Consider the following 25,149-nt stretch of genomic DNA (forward strand, 5'->3'; position numbering starts at 1 on the left):
CTTTCTGCTACCCCACTGCTCAGCAGTGAGGTTCCCTGAGGGGAGCAGGGGCCTGCACATCCCTGTCATTCCCCAAGGGACCAGGACAGGAGGCTGCAGGGAGTTACCTGATGACCTCCTGCACCAGTACTGTGTTCATAGACTCTTCATAGAGCAGAGGGTATTTGCAGATCACCTCCTGCAGGTCCATGGGGGCAGGCAGCTTCGCCAGGATCTCATTTGCAGTCTCCTCCACCAGCTGGAAAGGCAGACAGCAAGCAGGTGAGCACCCAGCCAGCCACGGTTGCAGGGAAGGGGGAGAGCTGACATCTGGATGGCAGAGCCATTGGCTGCTGGACAGGGTGACACTGGCATAGCATGTGAGCGTGTGGTCTGTGCTCACTGCTTGTGCCAGAATTCCAGTGGAACTGGGGAACCCACCTCTTCCCTGCTGCAGCCACCCAGCGTGAATGTCTTTGGTTGCAGCTGCAGGATGGCCCCTAGCAGAGCAAAGGTCTCCTTCTGAGCAAAGGTGATGTTGGCATTGTCATGCAAACCGAAAAGCTCCGGGCTGTCATTGAGCGGCAGGCTCCTGATGTACTGCAGGTACCCCTGGGGAGGAATTGCATTGGCTGTGAGAGATGGCGGGGCTGGGAGGACAGGAACGGGGAGCCCTTTTGGCTGCCATGGGCCTGGCCAGAAATAACCAAAGCCAGGGCTGCTCGAGGAGCCAAATGCAGCAGCCTGTAGACCTGCAGGCTCACGTAGAAGCTAGGCCTTGTCTTATTGTTTGAGCTTCTGACATTTGCAGTTCCCTGTCTCGTGTGGCAGCCAGGAATGGTAATTCACAAGTATGACTTAGGGGCAGTGTCTGTGTGCCCTGAGTTATGCTGGCTAGTGCAGAAGGGGAGGCTGAGGGAGCGACAGCTCCTTTGAGCCACATTTGGAGGCCCTAGCTCATGCATGGCTGGGGAGTTAAATCACACTTTTGTCAAAGCAAATACACATTAAAAGAACGGGCAGCTTGGCAGTGAGCTTCCTGCAGCGTCTCCTGCACAAAGCTCCTCAGGCATTTCAAGTATGTGATATCAAAGTGGTTCAGAGCACAAATGCTTTCAGATGAGGTATGCTGGCAACAGCTACAACCTCCCTCCTGTGCACATCAACAAGATTTTCCTCCTGTTGCTTGAAGAAGATGTAGCTTCCCGAAAGCAGCTGGAGATCTCCACATTCTTTTAAGCTCACATTCCCCCAGGGGAATGGAAATACTGTGGGTTTCAGGGAGAAGCACTCGCCCTTTGCACCACGACCACCCCCTGGATCTGTAAAGCTCCATTTCGTTACTCGAGTACTTACATCGAGGTCTGCAGAGCTGCTGATCTGCTTGTAGATCCCAGATTCAGAATAGGCAAACTCAGGAGTCAGAACCTCAGGCTTGTAGAAATCTTCCAAAATATTCATCACGCAGCGCCTGTCCCAGTCGTCGGTCACACGGCCCCCGTAGTTGATCTCCCCAGCTGTGTACTTCAGAACCTGTGAGGGATCCCACGAGGGCTGTCCAACCCGTGACCCATCGTGAGCCATTGTGCCCAGAATGGGTCAGCTCACGTGCTTACCTTGTATGGGATGTCTGTGTACTCGCTCAAGAACATCTTGAGTTGGCTGACGCAGATGCGGAGGTCTCCATCCGTGAACTCATAGGGGATGTTGAACCCCAGTGGTCCAAACTTCCTCCTCTCCAGCATGTTCCCATGGAAGAAGCAAAGTGACAACAACAAGGATTTAAACTCTGTGACCTGTGGGCAGAGAAGGAGGGTGAGGAAATGCTCAGCCTGGGAGGCGACATCCTTGGAAGATGTCTTTTCTGGGACGTGGCAGCAGGCAGAAAATGAGATGTGCTAAGTCACCAACACCAGCTGGAATCTGGAGGTGGAAACCTCAGCCAAGCTGCTGCACTGGGGAAGGCTGTGGGCCTGCTCTCTTGCTCAATGCTGCAGGTGCCTTTGCCAGGCCTCCACAATACTGTTGCTTCTGTTTGTCACAGTGAAATTTCTAATTGGCTTTCACAGAATAGATGCAGGCTTATGAGAGATATCACCACTCCTCCTCTAGCGTGCGAGAGGGAGGTGATCTTTAAGGTCCTTTCAAACCCCAGCTATTCTATCATTCTGTGATTCCACAGAAGTGCTAAATGAGAACTCTAGTGGAGATCTGAGTTTGGAGAGGAGCGGTGTCCAGGGGGAGAGTGTGCGTAGGGGACAGCAAAGCTGGGCCTTACCTTGGGGCAGGAATTCAAGAAGTCATCGCTGAAACTGACGTAGGACTTGAGCAGATTGGCTTTGACCCCACGGGGAGGCTCAATGGTCATCTTTGAGCTGTTTTGGAGGATGGACACAGGGAAGCGGTTGCTTGGTAGACTGGTGAGCCAGAGGCGAAAGTCCTGATGCACCTGGAGGATCAGAAGGCATAAGTGCTCCTGCACTGACACTCTGCTGTTATGGGGAACCTGTGGGTGGGATGGATCTAGGTCTGGGCTTCTCCCACTGCTCCAGTCCCCCCATCAGAGAGCAAGCTGCTCAATTAACAGCTTAGTGCGAGCCTCTGGTTGCTTGAACCTCAAGGCTGTGTATGACACCAAAAGTCCCAAAGAATGGAAACTTCAGCAAGTGGTCACAGCAGCTGCAAAACTGCAATCTCAGAGGAGATGAGAGATGCAAATATCATGTCTCCCCACTACAGTGGCCACCAGGTAAGGTGATTTCTCTGCATCTGCAGAACAGGAGGAACAGGGCTGCATGCTAAGCAATGCAGCTGGAAGAACAGAACATCAGAGTAAGGCACAGCACCCTGCTTACTGGGCACCAGAGCCACCACTGTTGTGTGGGATGGGAGCACAGGGTTTTCTCCATGTTCCCAGCCACAGGATGCACGTCACCTTGTTAGGGTTAATGCCTTCAATGAGTCTCTCCAGTGAAGGCATCCAGCTGGGGGCCAGGTGGCAGTTCTGGAAGAAGACCCAGTTTCCCTGCTCCATGGCACTGGTCATCATGGCTTCAGCACGGGGGCCCTGTGGAGGCAGATGAGAAGGGATCAGATCCTGGTCTTTCAGGCTATGCCCTGCTATGCCAGACAAGGAGACAGCTGCTGGGTGGAAAGATCACTTTCCAGCTTGACAGCTTGGCTTTGTTCCCAGGGTTTGGCTGGATTGTCACCATCTGCTGATGGTGCAACAACGGCCCTTTGCAGCTCAGCAATCTGTGGGTCATGGTGTAGAAGGTGGAACTGGGGACGTATTAGGAGGATGGAGGACTCTAGCAGCGGAACAGCTGCAGCCCTCCCTGCTGAATTGGCTCCTCCAGCTAGCAGAAGATAGGTGAATGAGGACCTTGGGGCAGAAAAGTGCTTTCATTGTGCTGCAAAGATGTCTGGCTTCTTTGGAACTGGGTGACATCACCAGAAGTGCCAGCAGGACCGTCCTTCCCCAGGTCAGCAGCTTACCTGGCCTTGGCCCAGGGAAATGGCAGAGAGTTTTTTGGAGAACTTCATCTCTTCAGCAAATTTGTAAAGGTCTGCAGCGGGGTCAGTGCCTGGGGACAGCACAAACACGAGGGGGGTGGTGGCACTGGAGTCCCTGAACACGACGGAGAGGTCAGCGGTCTGCAACAGAGACAGCTTGTCACAGTGCAGGGCTGTGCATCAGGGCTGCATCTTGGCACCATGCATGGCACCACCTCACCCAACCTGACCTCCCTGTGCCACCGGTGTGGCACTGGAGACAGAAGCCAGAAGCATGTCCCTATAGGGCCTGGTAATGCTCTGCTTTGGCAGAATCAGGATCAGGGCAGTGATTAGTTTCCCATTTGAAGCTGCATGCCTGAGGTAACTGCTCCCTCCCAGTACAGTTAGTACTGCTAGATGAGAGGGAGGATTTCCCTCCTCTAAGACATAAGTATTGTCCAGCTTTGGACACTGCTGGCACAGTCCTCCTCTGTGGCTGGAGGGAGGCATCCTTGCTGCAGCTGGAAAAAGCTGCTGGCCCTTTTGCAGCTCTCCTCCAGCAGTGCTTCCTTTAGGCTGATTACCTGAGGCTCAATGAAGTGCCGATCCAGGTTCAGTGCCACAAAGTCCTGCATGGCATTGGTGATCTTATCTCCCCGCAGACACCGCAGAACCAGCAGCTTCTGGAAGTCATCAAGCTCAACGTCCCACTTCCCAGGCAGGGGCTCTCTACAAAGCAATTATTGGTATTTTGAGGGGAACGGGTCAGATCCTGCAGCTCCCTGAGAAGCACTCAAGGAGTGCTATGGAGTCTGAGGAGGGACAAGGACCTTCCAGCCAAACAGCTGAGGTTGTTGTTCATAGCTTTGAAACTATTGGAGTGCAAAACAGAGCAACAGCTGTTTTTGCACTCTGCCTTGGGCAAGCAAGAGTGCCAGCAGCCCAAGCTCCAGCCAGCACTGCACTGAGCAGAGCTGGTACTGTGGCTGAATCAGCACCTCGTGCTCTTCCAGCGATGCCATCGTTGGCCTGGAACAGTACAACAAAACTGACAAAGCTTGGGACACTTGCCTGTGAGGCTCGTGGCTGTCAAAGATGGCCCTGAACGCTGCAAGGCTGGCAGCAAAGTCATTGGCAAAGCCGGAGAAGTTCTTCAGGTTGCTCAAAGCCAGGATGTCTCCCCATGCTCGTTCATTCAGCCAGTCTGGAGCTGGGTTCTCCTGCATCTCCTTTATAGTTCCCCCTGAGAGCAGGAATCGCCACTCGTCCTGAGAACAGGACAGTACAAGGTGATGGGTTACAGCCCACCTGCCCGGCCTGAAGCGTGCAGGTTTGTGCTGCATCTGGTAGTAACCTTATGGCTGCTGCTCCTGCCAGGGGTGCATGGGGAAGAATAAGTGAATCAGAAGGTCTGGTGAGATTAACATTGCCTTTCAATTGCTGTAGGCTTTCCTCTGTGGTGCTGCAGCCTCTAACCCCTGCCTAACCCCTCCAAATTCACCAGCCTTTGCAGCAGACCGGCAGTGCTTCAGCCCTGCACATAGGCACAGGAAAAGGCAAAGAGATCTGAATGAACAGAAAGGCCCTAGGTTTGCCAACCAGCCTGTCACATTTACACCCAGCCCCAGGGAACAAGGCTTCTTTGCCACACAAGCATGTTAAGCAAGGGGGACCGTACACCTGAGCCTGGGCTGCTCTGCTGGGGATCCTATTCAAGGATTGGAGTGATTTGCTTACCATATCAATCCGCCCATCATTTATCAAGATCTGGGCGCAAACGAGGAAGGCAAACATGAGCTTGTGCTTCTCAAAGAGGCTGCGGCACACACTGCTGTAGAGACTGAAGGTGATGTAGTTGTTGATGTTCACGATCCGCTCCTTCACAGTATCTGGAAAAACACAATGACCAGACAAGGCAGTGGTGACATGGAAGGGGCACAACACAACAGATGGTGCTCTCAAATACAGCCCTAGTGCAGAATCCCCTGAGAAAGACATGTCATCCAGATGTGTCAGATGTATCCTGATGTGCACATGCAATCACAGCAGTGTGGAGGAAGGGGTCAGGACAAACCTCATACCTGAACAAAGCAACCCCAAAGAAAGAGTGTTTTCTGCAGCTGGGCAAAGAGCTGCTCACTCCTGCTTTTGCTCAGAAGAGAGCCAGTGTGGAATAAAGCACTGCCCCAGCACCAGGAGAGAATCACTGCACCACAGCAGTCAGAAGGGCCCTTTGACACTGTCCTGGCTGCCATGCACTGCTGGGTGGATTGCAGTGGCAGCCAACAGCCACACATGGAGCTGGCTCCGTGAGAAGCAGAGCCACGCTGCTGCCAGGATGTGTGCCTGGTGTGAGCCCTTGCATTACCATCTCCCTGCCTGGTCAGATGGGGCAGCAGAGGAGTGCAGAAGAGGAGGGCAGGCTGAAACCTGTGCTGTGCAGACACAACCATGGGCAGCTCTGGACCACGCAGAGAGCCGATGCAAGCGGGCACACCTGCATTGACTCTTCAGGCTCTAGCTTCTAAGCCAGGAACACGGTGTGAAGAAAGGGATGGGAAGGGAGCATTTCAGGCACGTACCTGCTCTCTCGGAGTTACTGATCCCCATGAGGAAGATGTTGAGGAACCACTCCAGTGAGTACTGGTACATGGGGTCCACACTGGACAGGTCTGAGACACAGAAGTAGAGGATCTGTGTGCGGACAGCAACAGGGGCATACTGCAAGCGTGTGGTGTTGATGTCCTCCTCTGTCTGCTCTGCTACCTTCACCTTGGTCTGAGAGACACAGGAGATGTTGGAGGTTGTGCCGTGCTGGCAGGGGATGGGTGGCTGCAATGAATGAACACCCACACCCCATACCTGGATCTCCGCTGCCTTGAGCTTGGATGCTTCTAGCACTTTGATGAGCTCCAAGTCATCCACAGGGTTTCCTTCGGAAGTGCTGAGACGATACAGGATCTGGTCTTCTATCTCCTTTAGCTCCTGACGCATCTCAGCATTGCTAAGAATCAGCTGGTTTCGAGCTTCTTCTAAGTCAGGCCTCTCCTCAGCCACCACTTGTCCCAGCAGCTGGTCCTCCAAACCACTGAAACAAAAACCATGGGGTGAGGGTAAGGACAACAGGCCCGAAGGCTTGCGGGCCGTAAAGAATAAAGCTCAACATTGTGAGCAGCTGCTGGGGTAAGCACGTACCTGGGTGAGATGGTGAAGTTGATGAGGGTGAGTTTTGTGGAAACTTCAGGGCTGTAATGGGGATTGGACAGGTTGGTGGTGATGTACAGCTTGAAATCCTCATTGTAAGGGATCACCGCATCCCCCAGCTTCAGCACTGTTCTGCCTTGCTGCTTGTAGGTCTGCATCAGAGACAAAAGGAGAAGAGCTGGGACATCAATTCTCTGCACTGCAGAGAGGAGACAGCCTGAGGAGATGCACAGAGCAGCTCAGAGTTGCTGGCAGACCCCCATCCAGCCTGGCCACGGCAGCAAACCAAAGGACCTGTTTTAGCAGGATGGGTTCAAGGGCTGGGTCCAGCTCCTCGCCGACGTTCTCCAGCAGGAAGGGCTTCCCATAGGTAATGGCATTTTCCAGACTGCAGAGGAAGTCCCTGTCACTCAGCTTAGCCACCTCCAGGCCGTTCACCTTCTCCTGAAAGGCAAAAGGGGAATGCAGAGAAGAGCCCGCGGCTGTGCAGATCTGATACTAAGGGCTCTGCTGCTATACTGGGGAGATGAAGAGTGAATGGGGCTAACAGCTCATCCGGGTCCTAACTAAAGCTGCTCAACTCTTGGACCCAGATTAGGGGCCACATCTACAGCACTGGTGTTGATGTGATGTTTGCTGAGGTGTGCAGACCAAGGCTCAGCCAGCCTCACTGTTACCTACCAAGGTCACCTAATCTCATTTCAGCCGTGTCCTGCCCACCATTCATGTGCATGGCACACCCCCCGCTAGGCAGATTTAACTTTCTGAAGCAGCAGAAGTTATATCTTTTTTTGCTTAGCAAGTTTTTTGGCTATTTTTGCAAGTTTACTCCGCTCATGGAACATCACCAGATACTACATTCATTTTAGCCCAGATGAACACCAGAAAGCAGGGGACTGGGAGAAACCTCCTTCAAGCAGAGCCCAGCAATGGCATCTCAGAGCTCGTTTGCCTGTAAAGTGAGGGCAGGTGGGTGGGAAAAGCCTATAGGGAATACAACAACAGCAGCTGCCAGAATCATCTTCTTGGTCCTCTGAAGGGGCACCAGAGGGTCTCTGGACAGAGGGAAGAGGAAGTGGTCCTTGTCTCTGGCACCAGGTACTGGTTAAGCAATGTCAGTCTGAGCTCTCTGTACTGGGGGCACTGAAGGCTGTTATAGGGCATATTAGTATTGTTTTGTGTGTTTTAGAGGATAGTGAAGAATGAAAGATCCCCAGAAATTGATGCTTTGCTTGCTTACGGAAGGCCCCTGCTTCCTTGTGTTGATTCCTCCAAACAGGGAAATTCAGCTGGGGTGAATACAGACCTTGCTTGATACTGGGAGGATCACGGTGCAGCTCTGTGCATAGCAGCCTCAGGCTTCGTGCTGCAGAAAGCTGCTTCCCCAACCCCACAGGCTTAGCTTTTTACCCTGTGGATCTTACCAAGTTCTTGATCCACTTGTTTGCTTGTCTTTGAGGGTCTATGTAGTGAGTCCATCGCTGGGAGAACTGTGTTATTACCCCATTCTCCACAGACAGCGTGTCATTTGGTAAACCAGCAATCTAATTGGGGCAAAAAAATCTTAGTTTAGCAGCCACTGGGAGCATTTGGAAACACAGCACAGCTATCTCCTTGTTTCAGGAGCTGGCTGGCCTGCTCTCTCTTTAACGTGTTTATCTGCTGTGTGTGCTGGATCAATTCTGGGGCTCAGATTCAGGGAGCACCTTTTGGCTCTGTTCAGTCATGCAGGATGGTAGCTACAATATGTAATAAGGCTTATCCTGAGATGCCCTTGCTATCCTGGCCCCTGCGTGGTCTTGCTGTGGAGATTATGGTTGGGTAGGGGATGGTGGTGAGTGTTCTGAAGAGATGCAGTTCTCTTTGGAGCAGCTGAGCTGCAGGACAGAGCTGTGCTGCTTGAGTTAGGGGGTGGGCAGGCCATGGCCAAGGCTCTGCTGTAATCTTGTGCTGTGTAAAGTGGAAACCCAACAGGTTGAGCTGTATGATGCACCCAGAGCTGCTGCTGCCCTGGATGCTGCCAGGTCCCCTTCTGCTCATTGAGCAGTGCGCCCTGAAAGTAACTATTGAGCTCTCTTGGGGTCTCTCCTTTGATAAAGCAGTTCCTAATTAATTGTGCTGAGTGTTTTAGCCTTTACCTGAAGCAGTCCTGTCCCCTGCCTTTTCAGCCTCCTGTATCATCTTTTCCATAACTTGCCTGCCAGGAGCGGATTTCCACAGGGTCCCCAAGGGTGCTGATCAGGTTTGGCTCCTCGGTGTGAGGAATATTGTTTTCTGAGAGCTTGCTCAGCCACTCCTTGCACAGTGCCACACGGTAGTGTCCCTGCCACAAGAAGCACCATCACAGGCTTTTAGTAGCAACTATTCCACTGTGTGCAACGAAACCCTCCTGCTTCTATCCAAAGTGACCCTGTGCAGCCTCTAGCACAAATGGAGAGAGATCCAGGAGGGAGATTACATCTTTTTGCCCTATTCTGTGTGTCCAGCTTGAAGGGATTGTGGTGTTACAGCTCTGACCTTGCTCATAGGAGGTAGCACGTGCCAAGGCAGTGCTGGCAGACATCCTGGGCAGCCAGGTCACCAGAGGGGCTGGCAAGTACAGCAAACTGTGTCAGCTGCTGACCACAAAGAAGGGCAGAATCTGACTTGAAGCCTGTCTAGCTGGCAACAGCAAAGGGCAGGAGAGCAGAGCAGCCAATAGAGCCCACTCCAGAGAGCACTGCATACTTACAGTAAAAGGGCCCAGGTAGGCGACAAAGCCAGCTGCAAGCAGCACATCCCCAGCAATGTTGTTGATCTTGTAATCCAGGTTCTCAACGGTGTCCTGCCAGCGCACCTTCTCATCAGCCAGGCTGTTTATGAGCTGTGGAATAAGATGCACATGTGAGAGCTGCTGTGTTGCTCTCATTTGTCCCTATAACTGGCTTAGGGAGCTGCGGCACAGGGAAGATTAGTTACATCAGCCCTAATGTGCTGCTGAGATCTGGCCAGGCAGCTCCAATCTAGCATTGCCATAAGCTGCAGGCACGTAATGTTGCTGGAAGAGGCATGCACAGATTTTCACCACTGTGCTCCTTGGCCTGAAGTCAGGCTTTCTTGTAAGCAGGCAGAGCTGTTCCCTACCGTAGCAGCACGGCCCAATCTCTGCTGACACTGCTCGCGCTTCATCTCTAGTTCCTTCTTCTTGGCTGTGCAGCTGTTGTACTTGGCTTGCAGAATGGCAATACCACTTTCAACATCCTTCAGGCGTTGCTTAGCTTCCTCAAGGACCTGCTGAGTAGCACGCAGGTCTTCTTCTGCCTCTCGCCAGGCTTGCTGGGGAGATATGCAAGGAAACAGTGGTAATGCTGTGCTTGTGGTCAGGCTCCTCCCCAGAAGCCAAGACCATCCAGCAGGAGCTAGTTTGGGAAAGAACTGTGACTTTTTTTTTCCATACAAGTGCTAACTGGAGCTGAGATCCTTCCCTGTGCAACAAAGGTTGACCTGCAGAACTCCATGGGACATTCTCCAAGCCCAGGAATAAAAGCAGGAGTGAGGAAGTAGTTTGTGTGCAGTTTCAAAAAGCCAGGAGGCTGCACGAGCTTACTGCTCAGGATGTGGCCCACTCTTGAACAGGAGGAAAGTTTCCTCTGCTTACCCCAGAATAATAATACAGAAAACGCTAGGCTTGGAGAGGATTAAGCTGAAGCACAAATGAGATATGGGAGTGCTTCTGGAAGTAGTTTCTACCAAGTTAGGATTTGGCCCTAAAGACACAGCATCAATGCTGTCTTGGTGTGATTTTTTTTTTCCCCACTTTATTAAGTAATGGGTTTCTGGGTTTAGTGGCTCTGTCAGGGCTTGATTGGAGTCTAAATCCTGAACTGCACACCAGAGCTGGGGACTCTCATCATCACACAGAAAGGGCCGCGGTCCTGTGTCCCCTGACACCAAGAGCAACCTGATCATGCTGCCTCTTACCCGCTTGGGCTCCACAACCTTGGCTGCAAAGTGGTACTTGTGCATGGCACGCACCCACTGGCAGATGGAGGTACAAGCTTTGGAGACCTTGGAGATGGCAGCTGGCTGGAACTCCTTACTGTCAATGTATGGCTGGATGGCCTTGATCACGGCGTCTGGAATGTTGTCCTGTGAGCAGTGGTGGGAGAGAAAGGAGACTGGAGATGAGGGTGCTGGAGATCTGATGGAGGAGGGTCAGAAAAGCCTTCTCCCAGAGGCTGCAGCCTGCCCCAGGACTGCTAAGGGCAGTGAAGGCATTGCACTGGAGCAAGAGAATCACACTGCTCCATCGTGAGGCCTGGAAAGCACAGCAGTGGGCTTGGGTAAATCCCTTCCCATACCATATGTCAGGATTTCCATCCGGCTCTTTCAAGCAGAAAGAGCAGAGGTCCCACAGTCCAAAGCAATGAAGCCAGCTGACACAGGAGCTTCCAGGCCAAACAATTCCTTATCCTCAGTGCTACTGAAAGGTGTTGCCTGGAAGGAGCTTTAAGCCTCATTGCTCTGAGCAAGAACCGTGCAAGGTAACGACAATCCCCAGTCACAGCTCGGCTCTGTTGCCACTTACCTTATCATACTTAAACAGGCTGTCCAAGAATTTCCCTGGGTCCTGGAGAAGGCCCCTGCCTGGTTCCCAGTAATCATCCACCTTGGTGCCCAGCTTCTCCCCTAACACTTTCTTGGGTTTGACTTCCTTCATGATGCAGACTGCTTCGATCACCATTTTCACACCGAGGGGAGGCCGCTGCATCGCTCGTACCTTAAACCCAAATGGAGACAATGGGTTGGCTTGGTCCTTGGTGAGATGGGCCTTTCAACCTCAGCCAGGGTGGAGGAAGGACGCTGAGAGGAGGGAGAGGTATCAGAAGAGAAAGCTGATTATCAGAAAAGCTACGGAGAAAACTGAGGAGGCTGGAAAAAGCTCTGCCCCAATGCTCTGTGATGGATATCTCCAGGCTGCAGATGTCTTGGCAAAACAACCAGAGCTGGATGTCCCTGGGGAAGGGGGAAGTGCAGACACGGGGTATGGGCAGGCTTTCTCTCTTGTTCTGTGGGCTCTCATTTGTCTTGTACCCCACTCTGAGAATGCTGCAGGGCCTGCAGTACAGGAGTGAGTCTGCATCAGTTGTGGAGAGACTGCTAGTGTCTTTCCTCAAGCAGACTGCTAGGAGAGCTACTGGGGCACCCCTGGGATGGCTGTGGGTGTCAGGGCTCTTAGGAATAACTCCTGCTTTGTCCCTTCTAGTGTTGGCCATCCTTGCCATGTCCAGCCGGAGACGTTCCCAGACCTTCCTCCAAGACAAAGTCAGCAGAGGGGCAGAGTTTGTGAAGACGCTGCGGCTGTTCTACCCACAGGCAGATACCCTCTGTGAAAAGGACTTTGACTGGCTCTTTGACTGCCCCGAGACGGAGCAGTTCATCACGTGGTTCTGCAAAACAGTGGGAGAAGAGAATGTGCTGAGCCCAGCTGAGGTGCAGGCCTACGATGCTCTGGTGGCTGCAGGCAAGCCTATCCTGGAAGGTGATGCCCTTGAGCAGGTGTTGCAGAAGTGCCAGAACACCCCGCAGCTCAAACGTGTGATACCAGAGGCTGAGGGAAGTTCTCTGGAGGCCTTGGAGCAGGAGATCCAGGAGCTGAAGGGCTGCTGTGCCCAGCAGCTCTGGCGGCTCAACATGCTGCAGGTTTGCGCAGCCAGCCTGCAGCAGGAGCTGAGGTATTTGGAGGAGGAGGAGAAGGCGACAAAGGAGGTGTTGAGGAAGGCTCATGTGGAGCTGAGAGTGGAGATCTTTCGAACCACCACTGTCCTGAAGCAGCTCACTGAGCTTGCAAAGCAGCAGGTAGAGGAGTATGAGAAAGCAAGGAAAGGCCAGCCGCCAGCACTGCTGCATGAGATGGACCTCAGAGGTTACGTAGAGCTTGAACAACAGTTCACTGATGCATTTGAACGTTTAATGGAGCAGGTCCTGCCTGGGAGTGCTCAGACTCCAAAAAGCAGTGTGCAGGAAAGGCTGGAGGCTGCGATACAGGGGAACTCAGCCTCAGAAACAGTGGGAGGAAGAAGAGCAGCCCCTCGTCCAGAGTATGCAGAAACGGGCCGAGGAGTGGCAGCTGAAAGCCAGGGAATAAAGATTCAAGGCTCAAGGGCAGAACCTCCAGCGGATGGGAGGAGTGAGGAGCTGAGTGTGGGAGACATGGAGGAGAAAGGTGACAGCCCAGACGCTACAGAGAGAATGGACATCAAACAAAAGGGGCTGAAAAGCCTTAGGACTAATGGAGATGAAATACTGGGCAAGCAAGACAACTTCTGGATGGAGCTCGTCCAGTTGGAGACAGCATATATCTGTGCTCAGATGGAGGTTATAGCCATGTCGGCCAAGGTGGAAGGCAACTGTGCTGCATTAAACTGGACCCAGAAGACTCTGGAAGCTCTCAAGGAGAACAAGGTAGGATTAGTGCTCCTTTCCAATCCCATCCTTTGTAGCACGGTGTGCCTGTGCTGGGGCACAACAAACGTGCCTAGAGGCCGTGGCCAAGCTGGGCAGTGCCAGCAGTGTGCCTGACGGTGGTCTCCCTGATCTTCCCTCCTACAGGATGTAGTAGAAGCCGAGCTCCGAAGTCACGCTGCCACGTTCAAGAAGCAGCTTCACACCCTGCGCTGTGACATTGCTCAGATTCAGACCCACCAGCTGCTGCCCCAGGTGAAGGCAGCAGCAAGCCTCTTCCTCCTGCCCATCCTGCAGGAAAAGCTCCGTCTGGATAACGCTCGTCTGCAGGATATTGGCCAGAGGCAGGAGGAGGCAGCTGCATGGGTGGTGAGCCAGCAAAGCCGCCTGGATCTGTTGGAGCTCCAGCTGAAACGGGAGAAAAAGGAGCTGGACCAGAAGGCTGCCTGGCTGGGAGAGATAGAAACTACCCTGAAGAACGCCCAGGCCAAGCTGCAAGCATATCATGACTGCTGCAAAGAGGCCAGGTCCTCCATGAAGGGTTCTGCATGCACACAGAAGAAGCCCGAAGACTCCATTGCCATGCGGTAAGGTTCTAGGTCTGTGTGTGCATGAGAGTGAACAAGACATGGAGGGCATGGCACGGGAACAGGGAAAGCTTCTGGTAGATGAAAGCTACCAGACAGTGTTCTTCTACCAGTGCTGGGCCACCCTGACTCCATGGTGGAGTGAAATTCTCCAGGAGATGCTATCATTTTCTTCCTGGCTGTTTTGGGGGTGATGCAGTGAGGAATGGCCTTGGAAAAGAGCATCTCCATTCAAACAAAAGTTTTCCTAGGTGAAGCATAGAGGCACATCTTCAGCTGTCCTCTCACTGTCACACCACAGCCACTGGCATCCTACTCCCATAGCACACATTGTCCCCTGAGCCCTGTTCTTCCTTTGAGCTGTCAGATGCTCACATCTCTGGTTGCCTTCTCTCTTGCAGGCTTTGGGGTGTGCTGATGGGGCAAGATCAGAATGAGCAGCAATCCTACAGCTACAAGGCCATAGCAGCCCGTAGCTCCCAGCTGGTGCAGGAACAGAGGGAGCTGGAAACACAACTGGCAGCTGCTATACCCCAACAATCCAACCTGGAGTCCACCATAGAGGAACTCTACTGGCAGCTGTACAATGACTCCAAACAACTGCAGCTTTGCTCTCCAGTAAGCAAGGAGCTCTGTCCATCCATTCCCCTGCTCCATTAGGGTTGCACAGTAGGTGGACTGATCTGTTTATGTACTGTGTGTGTTTTAATGCATTTGGTTTCTGCTCTTCAAGGAGACTGCTGAACTGATGCAGCAGCTGATCACCGTGCAGGATGTTCTGCACCAAAATCTGACAGAACTCCTGAGTGACCTGAAGGTTAAACGCAGCTCTCTGCAGGACCCCAACCTGCAGGCAGAGCGCAAACTCTACCTTCATTTCTTCTGCAATGAGGATCGGCTGAGAGAGATGGTGGAAGAGCAGGAGAAGCAGGCTTCATCTTCCTCCGAGTGACTACTGATGGAGCTGCCCTATGCAAAGGAGTAGATCAAAATGATGCCTTCTCCTTGTTGTGCAAAGTGGTATTCTCATCTAGTTGGGATGAGACATTTGTTTTGGACTGGGAGAGGTCCCTGGTAGCCCTGGCTCCAGTGGCAGGGTATGGTCATGGTCAGTAGTTAAGCTTAAAATCAGCATGGAGCTCATTCCTTAAGTGGAGAGTTTCTGAAAGCCCCTGGGAGGGTAAGATGATGTTTAAGAATCTGAAGCACTTTGAATTGGCATTTAGAAACCTTGTATAGTGAGGAGACCTCTTGCCGTGACAGCTCTACAATGGGATGGGTGCTGCTTGCATCCTTCTCCACCTTCTTGGGGAAAGGAGTTGTGCGTGTTTTGGGGGAAATAAAAAGGTCTGTTTTCACAATTGCAGAAGAATGAGTCTGTCTCTCCTCACCATAACTGTCCTGCCCTGTGCAGTAAAAACTCCTACCCTGTATCTACTACCACAGTCCTTTGCTGAGGACCCTATCTATAGCTGCTGCTTGCTGAGGTTATGGGTATGGGCTGTGATGTTTCCTGCTGTGAACTCGGGCTACCTTTTTATCTCTGACCATTCTACTTAAAGCCAGTTTCCTTGAAGTTAGCCCACTGACCCTTGCCTCTTTTCCTCTGCCTGGTATTAGATCCCCTTTCCAAAGAGCTTGCTGGCTAGGTGGGCCACCAGATCTATGTCCATGCTATGCAGCTGACTCAGAGTGGCATCATGACATTGCTTGCTCCCATGGACCAGGACAGCACTATAGCTGACTACAGTATGACTCTCTGTAGGACAGAGAAGTGAAGAAGTGGCTGGTGGAGGATGTGCAGGCAATTAGCCCACCATATGTACCCAAGGGACAGAGGTGGGGGAAGAGGCTGTGGACTGTGCAAGCTCATACAAGAGGAATTGCAGCAAAGTGCTGTTCAGCTCAGCTATAGCAGACTAAGTTCAAAGCCTTGCTGTCCTTCCTGCCCCTCAGAAACACATTCTACCACCAGGCCCACCTGTGCCACCATCCCCCTTAAGCTTACCTCTGTAACATCACTTTTTTTCAGGTTTCTCAGGCTGGCCAGAGCAGCATCTAGGGCAGGAAGAGCTTCAGCCAGGTCCTTCTGAGCATCATCTGCAATGGCTTGGGCTCTCTGGGCTTTTGCATTCGCCTTCGTTTCCTCAGCCTGAACAGCAGTTCTTGTCTCTTCAGCAACAGCTGTGTCCACCTGCAGTAGCAGAGACAGTCTCAGAAGCACAGCTGGACCCACAGCATCTATTTGGTGCTCTGCATTGCTACGTAAGGATCACAGCAGTCATAATAACTGTAGTTTTTCTTCCAGCATACACATGCTGCTCTGTCATAACAGCAGGAGATTGTAGAGACGATCCATGAGCTCCAGCTCTGGCTGCCCTGGAACAGTGTTAGCCCAGTAGGAACTAGCTGTTCTACCCATTAATCCAGTTAGCTCAGGGAGTGGATGTGACAGCAAACATACAGGGAGATACAGGAATAAGATGTGCAGAGATTTGTTTCTACAGCTATTCTTCTGTCAGTCCTTAAGGATTCAAGCACTACCAGGAGGTACAAAGGGCATGTAGAATGTAGCCAAATCTTGTTCTGTGAGTGGATCAGGCCACCTCTATGAAGGTGTGTGAGAGGAGTGTGTGTGTAGACTGCTCTGCAGGCAGGGCTGTGTAGTGCTTGTGCCTCAGTGTAGCCGTGCCACAGTAAGAGATGGACAGGGTGGAACTTCAGGAGGAGGGAAGAAAGAGATCCCTTTTCCTCAGCAACCTGAGTGTGTGATAACCCCTGAGTCTCAGGCTGGCAGGGCAGGCTGGATCAGTGTCCAGATGTATTGGTGGGAGGTGTGGGAAGGAGCCCTTTTTGCAGCAGCTGTCTGGCCTTTAAGCTGCCACAGGCTACCCAAGGACTGAGTTAGTGATAGCCTGTGTGTGCAAGGAGCTTATCCAGCGAGGAAAGGGAGCTGCTAGCTTGATTTCTTGCTTCCCTGGGCTGTGACTTCATGCAGGAATGGATGAGCCATTAGCAGCTAGGAGGGTGGGAGGGTGCCCAGCAGACTTCTCCCTGGCTGTGCTGCTCTGTGTAAATATCTACTATACTAAACTAATCTGGAGCTCTTGTACTTGCAGATAAAGCACGATTCCTTGCAAGTTCTGCAAGGCCTCCCCCCACTCTGCATTCAGTACGAGCAGTCAGATGGAAATTGTGGGGCTGTCTAGCAGCAGTACCTGCAGCTGCTCCATGGTTGCCAGTGTGTCCTTGGCTGCCTGGGCCAGGAGAGGGCGGGCAGACTCCAGCTCTTCCTGCATCCTCGCTACATCCTCTGCTGTTTGCAGGAGCTGTGGGAGCAGAATAGAGTGAGAGCCCCAGGGAAGGTATGCGTTGCCCTGGTGGGTGTTTCTTGCCTGGTGTCATGCTGTATGATGCAGTTCTTGCCATGCTCCACAATCCAATTCTAATGCTGTGGTGTGCTTAGACAGGACTGCATAATAGTGCCTGTGTCACAGGCAAGAGGTTAGCGAGTGGCTGGCACGTGGATAAAGTCCCAGAAGCAGCCTTCCTGGGGGGTCAGCTCTGCTGCTGCCTGCTCCAGTCCATCCTAACCAACTGCTGGTTCATAGTGCTTGGATTAGGGACCTCCTCACTCACATCTGCGATCTGGGCTATTTGTGTGTCTTATAATCCAAACCCAGGCTCAGGCATGCATTATTGTCTATAAAGAAGTACTAGCTGTGCTCTGAACATGTCTAGCATGGGAAACATTAGCTTGAGGCTGTTGTTCCCAAGCTGCAGCCTGCAGGCACTTTCAGTACACAAGCTCCTGGCAGTCAGTAAGCAGAAGCATGCTGTTGTTATACGGCTTTCAATTAAAAGATTAATAAGGAAGATCCTGAGAGATGGGCTAACAGAGAACTCTATGGTACCCAAAGTATGGGGGCCATTATTGCTTTTAGCACTGTTGCAGACTCAGATCTATGGGAAGACAGCCCAGCAGAATGCATCGTTCTCATCTGCTGCAGCATGAGTTTTGTCCTGTTAACCAGCTCTGTGTGGGGCACCTCACCACATCTCTCCAGCTATAACAACAATGCTCAGAGCATGGGTTGTGGGGGACAGACCTTGCCCAGGCCTCCTTCCATTCTGTTTTTGGCTGTCTTCAGCTCCTGCTTCTTTCTTCCAATCAGGGAACAAAAGATGCTGAGGAAATCGAGGTAGCTCTTAGGAGTGACATAATTGTGTCTGGCCAGCTCAGCCAGGTACACCTGGCACTTCCTTGCCACACTCTGATGGATTTCTACACACATTTGAACCTATAAGAAAGGAAAAAAAAAACCAACTTTATTCAGTGTTAGGCAAGTCTATAGAGTGTGTGTAGAGAGCACAGGGGGTGGGCTTAAAAGTGCCTCAGTGTACACTCACAGCAGAGCTTGTATGTGCATGTGGGCTTCAGTGCCACAGAGGGTAAGAAACGAACTCGGTATTTCAAGGCATATGAAATCTAATTGGGTCTGGATTTTAATGAACTGATTATGAAACATTACTGCTCCAGGATGGGACCTTTCTGCAGGTATCCTGCATCTGTTGCCTATGTGCAGCTGGAGATGGAGCGCGTATAGGAGCTGTGCTCTGTGTGGCACCTACCATCCCATCCACAGTATCAGTGCTGGCACCAAGATGCGGGTTCTCGTGCAGGAAGGAAAAGGCAACACATTGCAGGGCTTCAGCAGGCCACTCATTAAACCAGTCAATGGTACAGCAGTTCACAAGAGAGGGAAACTGTCTCAAGCGTGCACGGAACACTTCTCCAATAGGGCTGGATGGGAAGGCATGCAGAAAAGAGGTGTTACAACTGATTACAGATACAGGGATAAAGCAGCTTTCCCACTTGCCTAGAGCAATCCTTAAATCCTGCAGTGCAATAGGGAAAGGAGCGTGCCAAAAGAAGAAGAAAGGAGGAGGAAGGGAATGAAAATTTAGGCATGTTTCACATGTCGTAAGGTGCTGATCACACATCACATCTGGGGATATTCTGGGAGGATCAAGAGGGTGGTGATGTTTTCTGCTCCCTCTGCAGGAAGGGCACTGAGGAGGCAAGGAAACAGTGTGATCTGAAGTCCATAGCAAGAGATGGGTTGTAGAGACTGTGTCACCAGACCAAACTGATGGCAATGATTCTCCTGTGGGTATTTGTGCCGAGACTGCCCTGCACATTCATGCAGCCCCTCCTCAAGCTTGAATTTAATCTGTATCACAGGTTGATGGTACAAGGGGCAATGGTTTTGAACTGAGACAGGGAGGTTTAGGTCAGATATCAGGAGGAAGTTTTTCACCCAGAGGGCAGTGAGGCACTGGAACAGGTTGCCAAGGAGGCTGTGGATGCCCCATCCCTGCAGGCATTCAAAGCCAGGCTGGATGTGGCTCTGGGCAGCCTGGGCTGCTGGTTGGTGACCTGCACACAGCAGGGGTTGGAACTCAATGATCATTGTTGTCCTTTTCAACCCAGGCCATTCTATGATTCTGTGTTCTTAAACTTCCCAAACTTCATCTTAAAACCAGCAAATCATAAAAAGGAAAAAACCATCTCCTCCTTGGGGAAGGTCATATGCAAACCCTACTTCTGTTCCAAAGTTGAGAAACAAAAATCCTGTGAAGGCAAAGCACAGGGAAGGAATAATTAACACTGATAGTAGTGTCCTGCTCTCGAGCCATACCTCATGCACAGCACCATGTGGATATTGCTGCGAACCCGTCCTGTGTATGCAGCCATCAGGTTGGCCTTGGTGGGCTGCAGCCCCAGCTCTCTCACAACAGGCTTCATGGCTGTCATGATCTGCTCTTGATCATCAGGGCTGTAAATGTTGGGAACATCGCCAGAGTTGAGCAGGTTGTTGATATCTTCAAGGAAGGACTCATTTTTAATCTAAGTAGATGAGGTGGAGAGAGAAAAGTTGTAAGAGAGCCAGGTTTCTGTATGCCATATAATAAAATTCTGGATAAATACAGCCCACAGCCTCTGCTCTAAGAAATTGTTTCTATCATTGCTGAGCTCCAGTAGGGGATATTCATGTCTCAGGGCCAGCATTTGCAATTGAACAGCCAAGTTCAGCCACTTCAGAGGTGGAGATGTCTGGGAACAAGTGTTGCTCGTTCACTATCTCCTTGCAGATACATTATGCTTGGGGTTTTGCTCCATGCCTTGCAGTGACTCCGTGACCAGCCCCCAGCCCCAGGGTGCTTGTTTCTCCATCACAGCTGAACATTTTGCTGCTAGGATAAAGCTCACTGATATGAGAGGCAGAGTAATCGTAGGGAGGTGTCACAGTCTGTGGGATGATCTCCCTGCAGAGCTGCACTCACCTCTCCGCCCTTGCTACATCAGAAACACACAGCATCCATCTACTTGTCTAAATGCAGCCTCCCATGCCCCCGCCCTTCTCCCACAGATGCTTCTCACTGCAGGGAAAAGGATGAGCGAACAAGCCGCGTTTGACAGATGCTCATCTCTCTGCTTAGGGCACCGCTTGAAGCAACCTGGTTCCTATGATAACGATGGCAGCATAAAAACCCATGGGAAATACAACCACGAATTCCAGGAGTTAGTCTACAGCTACCCTTTACAAGCCAACGTTATCTTGTACCAAGCTCCTCAGGGAAAATTCTTCAGCTTAAAGATGTGATCCTGACTCCTTACAAGAAGTCAACGCTGCCATACCTGTGTGTCCACAAACAGGAATGTCTTGGGTATGCTTTCAAGGCCTGCCTTCATCATGATCTTCCTCACGTCGTCTCGCCATTCGGTCACACCGTAATTCTTGGACAATTCGATCTGGAAACACTCATATTCTGCCCTAAGGGAAAGAGAAGCCTTTGAAATTACATCCTGCCTTCTTTTACCAGTCCTGAGGATGCGTTTTGGACATGGGGGAGAAGCAGGTTGTTCTCCTGCAGAGTCCTGAGCACCGCTCTGTCCTTGGACACGTTTAGCCATCAACCTAAGAATATGCTTCACTCACAGCAATACCTGAGCCAGCTAGGAAATATAACTCCGTTAGCTACCAGTGTCACACTGTAAGTACCCAAGTGCAACCCCTTACGCAGTGCCTTGGAGTACAAAAGGAAGCAATTCACCAAGGGTTTTTTGTGTGTGATGCTGCAATTTGCACCTGGTTTTGCCAAGGAATCACAGCTGTGTTTTTGAGGATCACATCCTGTATTCAGGACTGAAAAAACTTGCTTCTCCAGCCCGTTTTAATTCCTCTTCTCATTTCTCCCCTGAGGCCCTTTGGCTCCCAAGACTCACAGATGCCACAGGGCAGGTTGTCAGTGTCACTTGGTTACTTTGTCACTGGTGATTCTCATCTCCATCTTCCTGCTGCCCTTCTCCCAGGAAGGAGCCCTCATCTCTGCCACAGCCATGCTGAGTGCTGCATAGGCCATTTTGCTGATGTGGGCTGGATTACATTTGTTCATTCACTGCATGCACACGGCAGCAACCTAACTACAAGCAAGCAAGAGCCCAACTTTCCCAGTGCAGATGTACGCACTAGCTCGAGTTCCAGCTCTTGAGTGTTAAACCTGAAGAGTCAGCATCCACAAAAATGTGCAAAGCAGTAGCAGGAAGGGCAGGAAAAGAGAATCTCTGGAGGCAGCCCCCATGGAGCTGCTCCACTTTATGTGCATACAAGCACATCACTTACATGTGAGATGCCAGCCTGGTGAGAGACTGCCTCCCACTCCCCCCAACACCCAGGAGAAGGGCATTCCCTGGGGCCTGCCGCAGGATCCGGCTGATTCGGCAGATGTGCTGCATTGCATCCATGAAAAGCTCCAGCTTCAGCTCTGCAGTGTTGGTTTGGTTGTACTCTTCCAGGTAATCCTCCAGCACGCCTTTCAGCTGCGGGCAGAAGCACACAGTTATGGCTGGCAGTTACAAGCAACTGTGAGGAGGCGTAATTGTAATTGTGTGTAAGCACAGGTAGCCATCTGGGAGGGCAGAGCTTGGTGCTCACTTGGTCCTAGGGGCAGCTGCTTCTCTCAGTCACAGCCTAGGAGCTACCTGCAGGGATGGCTCTGTTTGCTCCACACTCCTATAGGAACTGCCAAGGAACTGGGCTGAATTTAGCTGATGGTGATGGCAGCAGCTGCTGAATAGAGACCTTTAAGTAACTCAGGCTAAGGTCTGCTGATCCTGGTGATGCTGCTTGCTTGGAAAAGCAGCAAGGAATGATCCAAAACAAAATAGCTTATGGCTGCCTGACCCGTGCTGTTCCAGGATCTGTATTTAGGAGGGCTGCTGATTCTATAGCTGCCTGCTGAAACCCGAGGTTAGGGTGCTGAAAGGGCAGGTGCTGGAAGGAAACCTTGCTGGCTATAGGCAGAAAAGGTAGATTGGCACAGAGGTGCACTGCTTTTGTGGTCCAACCACTACAAAAGATAACTGGACAGTCTTCTGACTTTTCCAAAGCTCTGCTCAACAGCACACACAGTCCAGAGCACACGAGACAGAAAGATGTTCAGGATTTGGTCAGGATTCTCACTGTAAACATAGCCAAGTAACAGCAACTAGAATTCCTACAGCGCTGAGGTCCCTGCCTAGGAGACCAATGACCTCTGTGCATCAGGGGACTGTGCAGCAGCTTGGTAAGCCTGCCTGCCTTGGCTGTGCTCGCCTCAGTGGGGGACAGACCTAGCTACTTTGCAAAAAGGATTGGGAAGCTCAGTTAATTACCAGTCCTTGTCACACAGCTATCACAAGAGGGGAGATGACAGGATAATCATCCGTTTCTGATAATGAGTGCAAAACGCACTGCTCATTGCCTTTGCTTAATTACCACTACCAAAGTACTCACAGTATCTTTTTCCAACAGGGAATCTGGCAGTAACATTAATTAGTTGCGAAGGTCAATTGTGAAGGCTTTAATGGCAAATGTAGTATTGTTTGGGGGTAATGTGCCATTTCTCTTCAGCAAATTTCACTTTTCATTCCTGAGTATGGCTTATTCAGGGGACTTGGCATAGCAGACAGCCCCCAGGATACAATACACAGACAGCTTGTTCCACCTCAACTTCCCATCCGTAGCAAATGCAACCGCTGCCTGTATCTGGAGTAGAATTTCACATGAGAGCCCTAAGTCTATGATTCCAAGTATCTTCAGTTCAAGCAGCCCCATGGTTATTACTAACTCCTTTGTTTGCAGGAGACTTGGAAGAGATGAACATAATTCATACTGTCAAGATCCCCAAGATCCTCACCTTTTCCTGGCTGTCAATTTCTTCGTACAGTTTAATATGTGCCCCTGGTTCCATGAAGTCCCCAAACAGAACTGGCTGGGACGGGACAACCTCCTCAAAAGTGGTGTCCAGTTCCTCCATCATGCTTTTCATCAGGTTGTCAAACCAGGTCTGGTCCTCCTTGGTGACCAGGCGATCACAGAAGACCCGGCAGCTCTCATGGTACCACAGTCTCAGCAGGTGGTGTTTGTCCTGGTAGGAAATCCCAGCAAACATCCCCATGAGAGAAGCAAAGAAGTGTTAAGAATCTCTCAGCCAGGAAGGCTGGTTTCCACCACTGCTTCAAAGCAGCTGGAGTGGAGAAAGAACTAGGAGGAGGAAGCTGCACTCCCTCCTCTCAAAAGGGACCCTTGTCAAAACAGCTGCTTGGCAGAGAGATCATTACAGCTGCAGTTAATACCTTCTCTATTTGTCCTCATGCCAAGGTTTCTTGGAGAGATCTAAAATTTCGTGTTATTTGTCCTTATCCTCCCCTCAGTATGACTCGATTTAAGCTGTTCTCACAAATTCTTGTATTTTCTGCAAAGATCCTTCTATTCAGGTGTGGCACAGAACCAGGTCCCCAAGTACCTTCTGTGATGAGCCAATACCTACAGACAAAGCTGTACTTACATAGCAAGGTTCTCAGGGACCTGTCCTGAAGAGACAGAACCCTCTATTAGCATAATATTTTAAATAGGACAATCTCTCTCCCCCTCCATGGTCTTTCAGAGCTGTGTCCAGCCGTACAGGAGTGAATGGCATTGACTCTCTGTGGTCACACAGCTGATACTTCAAAACAAGGAAGCCTTGGGGAGGTGGGATGTTTGGAGTCCTATCGATCACTAAATCCATGAACAGTATGAAAATGCTACTTCAACAATAAACTGAGGTGTGAGCTGGAACATTTCTGGTCTTTCCCTGGGCAGCATGGTTGTGCTGATGGCAGGACTGACCTTGATGTTGCTGGGCTGAGCCATGAGCATGCCCTGGAACACCTTGGAGAGGTCTCTCAGGTTAAAGGTGTAATGTGACTTTGTTGGTGTGGGCAGCAGCTGGGATGTGATGGTCAGATACACGTAGATAGTGGCATCAACCAAGGGCTCATTCAAGTCTTTGACTGCAACTGCTCCAGCTGCAGAGACAGAAGACAGAGAGGGTGCCAAGGTAGCAGCTCTGGGACAGGAAACTCCTAGCAGTGCAGACAAGTGGCACTGAGAGGCAGAGGTGTTGCTAGGATTCGGCCAAAAATGCACTTTCTTTTCCCCCTTAGTTTCCTAATATGGACACTGTGAACAAATCCCAGCTCATTGCAATAGGGAGCTTCCCTTCTGAAGGGGATCAGATCTGAGCAGGGCAGAATGCATCACAACAATTCTGCAGTCTTAAGAGCACACGTACCCCACAGGAAAAGGAGATACTGCCAGCAGGCAGTTGGTACTTACGTGAAATACTGAGGTATTCCTTCTCTATTCCTGTACCCCCCTCTGTGAAGTCTTAGCTACTTTTAAGCTAGAAGGTGCCCTCAAACTAAATCACCATGCAAATCATTGAGCTCAGCAAATGAAAAGTCACTGAAGAATGACTGAGGGATGACTTGTTATGTAACAGTCAGTGGAAAAATTTAAACACAGCTGCTAGTTTCACAGCACAAAATACTTTCCTTAATTCTAATCAAAATCGTTACCAGCACTCCTGGGCACGTAGAGCCCTGTGACACGCTGGTACTTCAGATATTATTTCCAAAGTTTTTAGTTCTCTTTTAAATTACAGCTTAATACTTCACTGTGTCCCTGAGCTCACAGTCAGGTACTGGCACCTGTGAACACTGTAAGCACTCAGAAAGCTCTGCTTTGCCTTCCTCATAGCCCACCGTTCTCACTCCTTTGTGCTGGCAGATTTGCAGAGGAGAGCACATTTGCAAAGATGATCCTAAATTCCCACCCTGTCAAATACAAGAGGAGCTCATTTCACTTCAGATGAGCCCTTTTTCTTTTTTTCCATGGGTGGCTGTAGCACCACGATCAGATCTTCCCTGCTCAGCTGTCCACAGACTGCAACAGATGGGGAGTAACAGAAGGCTTACTTCTGCAGAAGGCTGTTGTCTGGGCAAGTGTCTGCCTGCTAAAGGCACAGGTAAACTGTTCCATGCTGTGCCCACCAGCCTGTTCAGTCT

The 25,149-nt window shown here is 51.1% G+C and overlaps 1 protein-coding gene across 1 annotated transcript in view; it reads right to left on the reverse strand.

Moving 5' to 3' along the window:
* The window catches only part of DNAH1 (dynein axonemal heavy chain 1), a 72,398-nt gene that overhangs the window by 1,925 nt on the left and 45,324 nt on the right, over positions 1–25,149 (reverse strand). The window contains exons 48-76 of the mRNA XM_042880545.1: positions 23,930–24,108; positions 22,956–23,186; positions 21,401–21,597; positions 20,416–20,551; positions 19,415–19,623; positions 18,345–18,516; positions 17,822–18,013; positions 16,931–17,041; positions 15,721–15,906; positions 11,249–11,440; positions 10,642–10,809; positions 9,805–9,996; positions 9,413–9,544; positions 8,879–9,004; positions 8,106–8,225; positions 6,976–7,125; positions 6,673–6,833; positions 6,340–6,565; positions 6,060–6,255; positions 5,215–5,366; positions 4,545–4,745; positions 4,062–4,202; positions 3,478–3,636; positions 2,915–3,046; positions 2,258–2,428; positions 1,596–1,775; positions 1,336–1,512; positions 421–591; positions 108–238 (exon numbers count right to left, since the gene is read on the reverse strand). Coding sequence (XP_042736479.1) covers positions 108–238; positions 421–591; positions 1,336–1,512; positions 1,596–1,775; positions 2,258–2,428; positions 2,915–3,046; positions 3,478–3,636; positions 4,062–4,202; positions 4,545–4,745; positions 5,215–5,366; positions 6,060–6,255; positions 6,340–6,565; positions 6,673–6,833; positions 6,976–7,125; positions 8,106–8,225; positions 8,879–9,004; positions 9,413–9,544; positions 9,805–9,996; positions 10,642–10,809; positions 11,249–11,440; positions 15,721–15,906; positions 16,931–17,041; positions 17,822–18,013; positions 18,345–18,516; positions 19,415–19,623; positions 20,416–20,551; positions 21,401–21,597; positions 22,956–23,186; positions 23,930–24,108 — 4,891 coding nt within the window. The remainder of the gene's footprint in view (positions 1–107; positions 239–420; positions 592–1,335; positions 1,513–1,595; positions 1,776–2,257; positions 2,429–2,914; positions 3,047–3,477; positions 3,637–4,061; positions 4,203–4,544; positions 4,746–5,214; positions 5,367–6,059; positions 6,256–6,339; positions 6,566–6,672; positions 6,834–6,975; positions 7,126–8,105; positions 8,226–8,878; positions 9,005–9,412; positions 9,545–9,804; positions 9,997–10,641; positions 10,810–11,248; positions 11,441–15,720; positions 15,907–16,930; positions 17,042–17,821; positions 18,014–18,344; positions 18,517–19,414; positions 19,624–20,415; positions 20,552–21,400; positions 21,598–22,955; positions 23,187–23,929; positions 24,109–25,149) is intronic.

The sequence above is a fragment of the Lagopus leucura genome, unplaced genomic scaffold (assembly GCF_019238085.1).
Source record: "Lagopus leucura isolate 7727_CA_CO unplaced genomic scaffold, USGS_WTPT01 Super-Scaffold_100026, whole genome shotgun sequence".
Taxonomy (NCBI): Eukaryota; Metazoa; Chordata; class Aves; order Galliformes; family Phasianidae; genus Lagopus; species Lagopus leucura.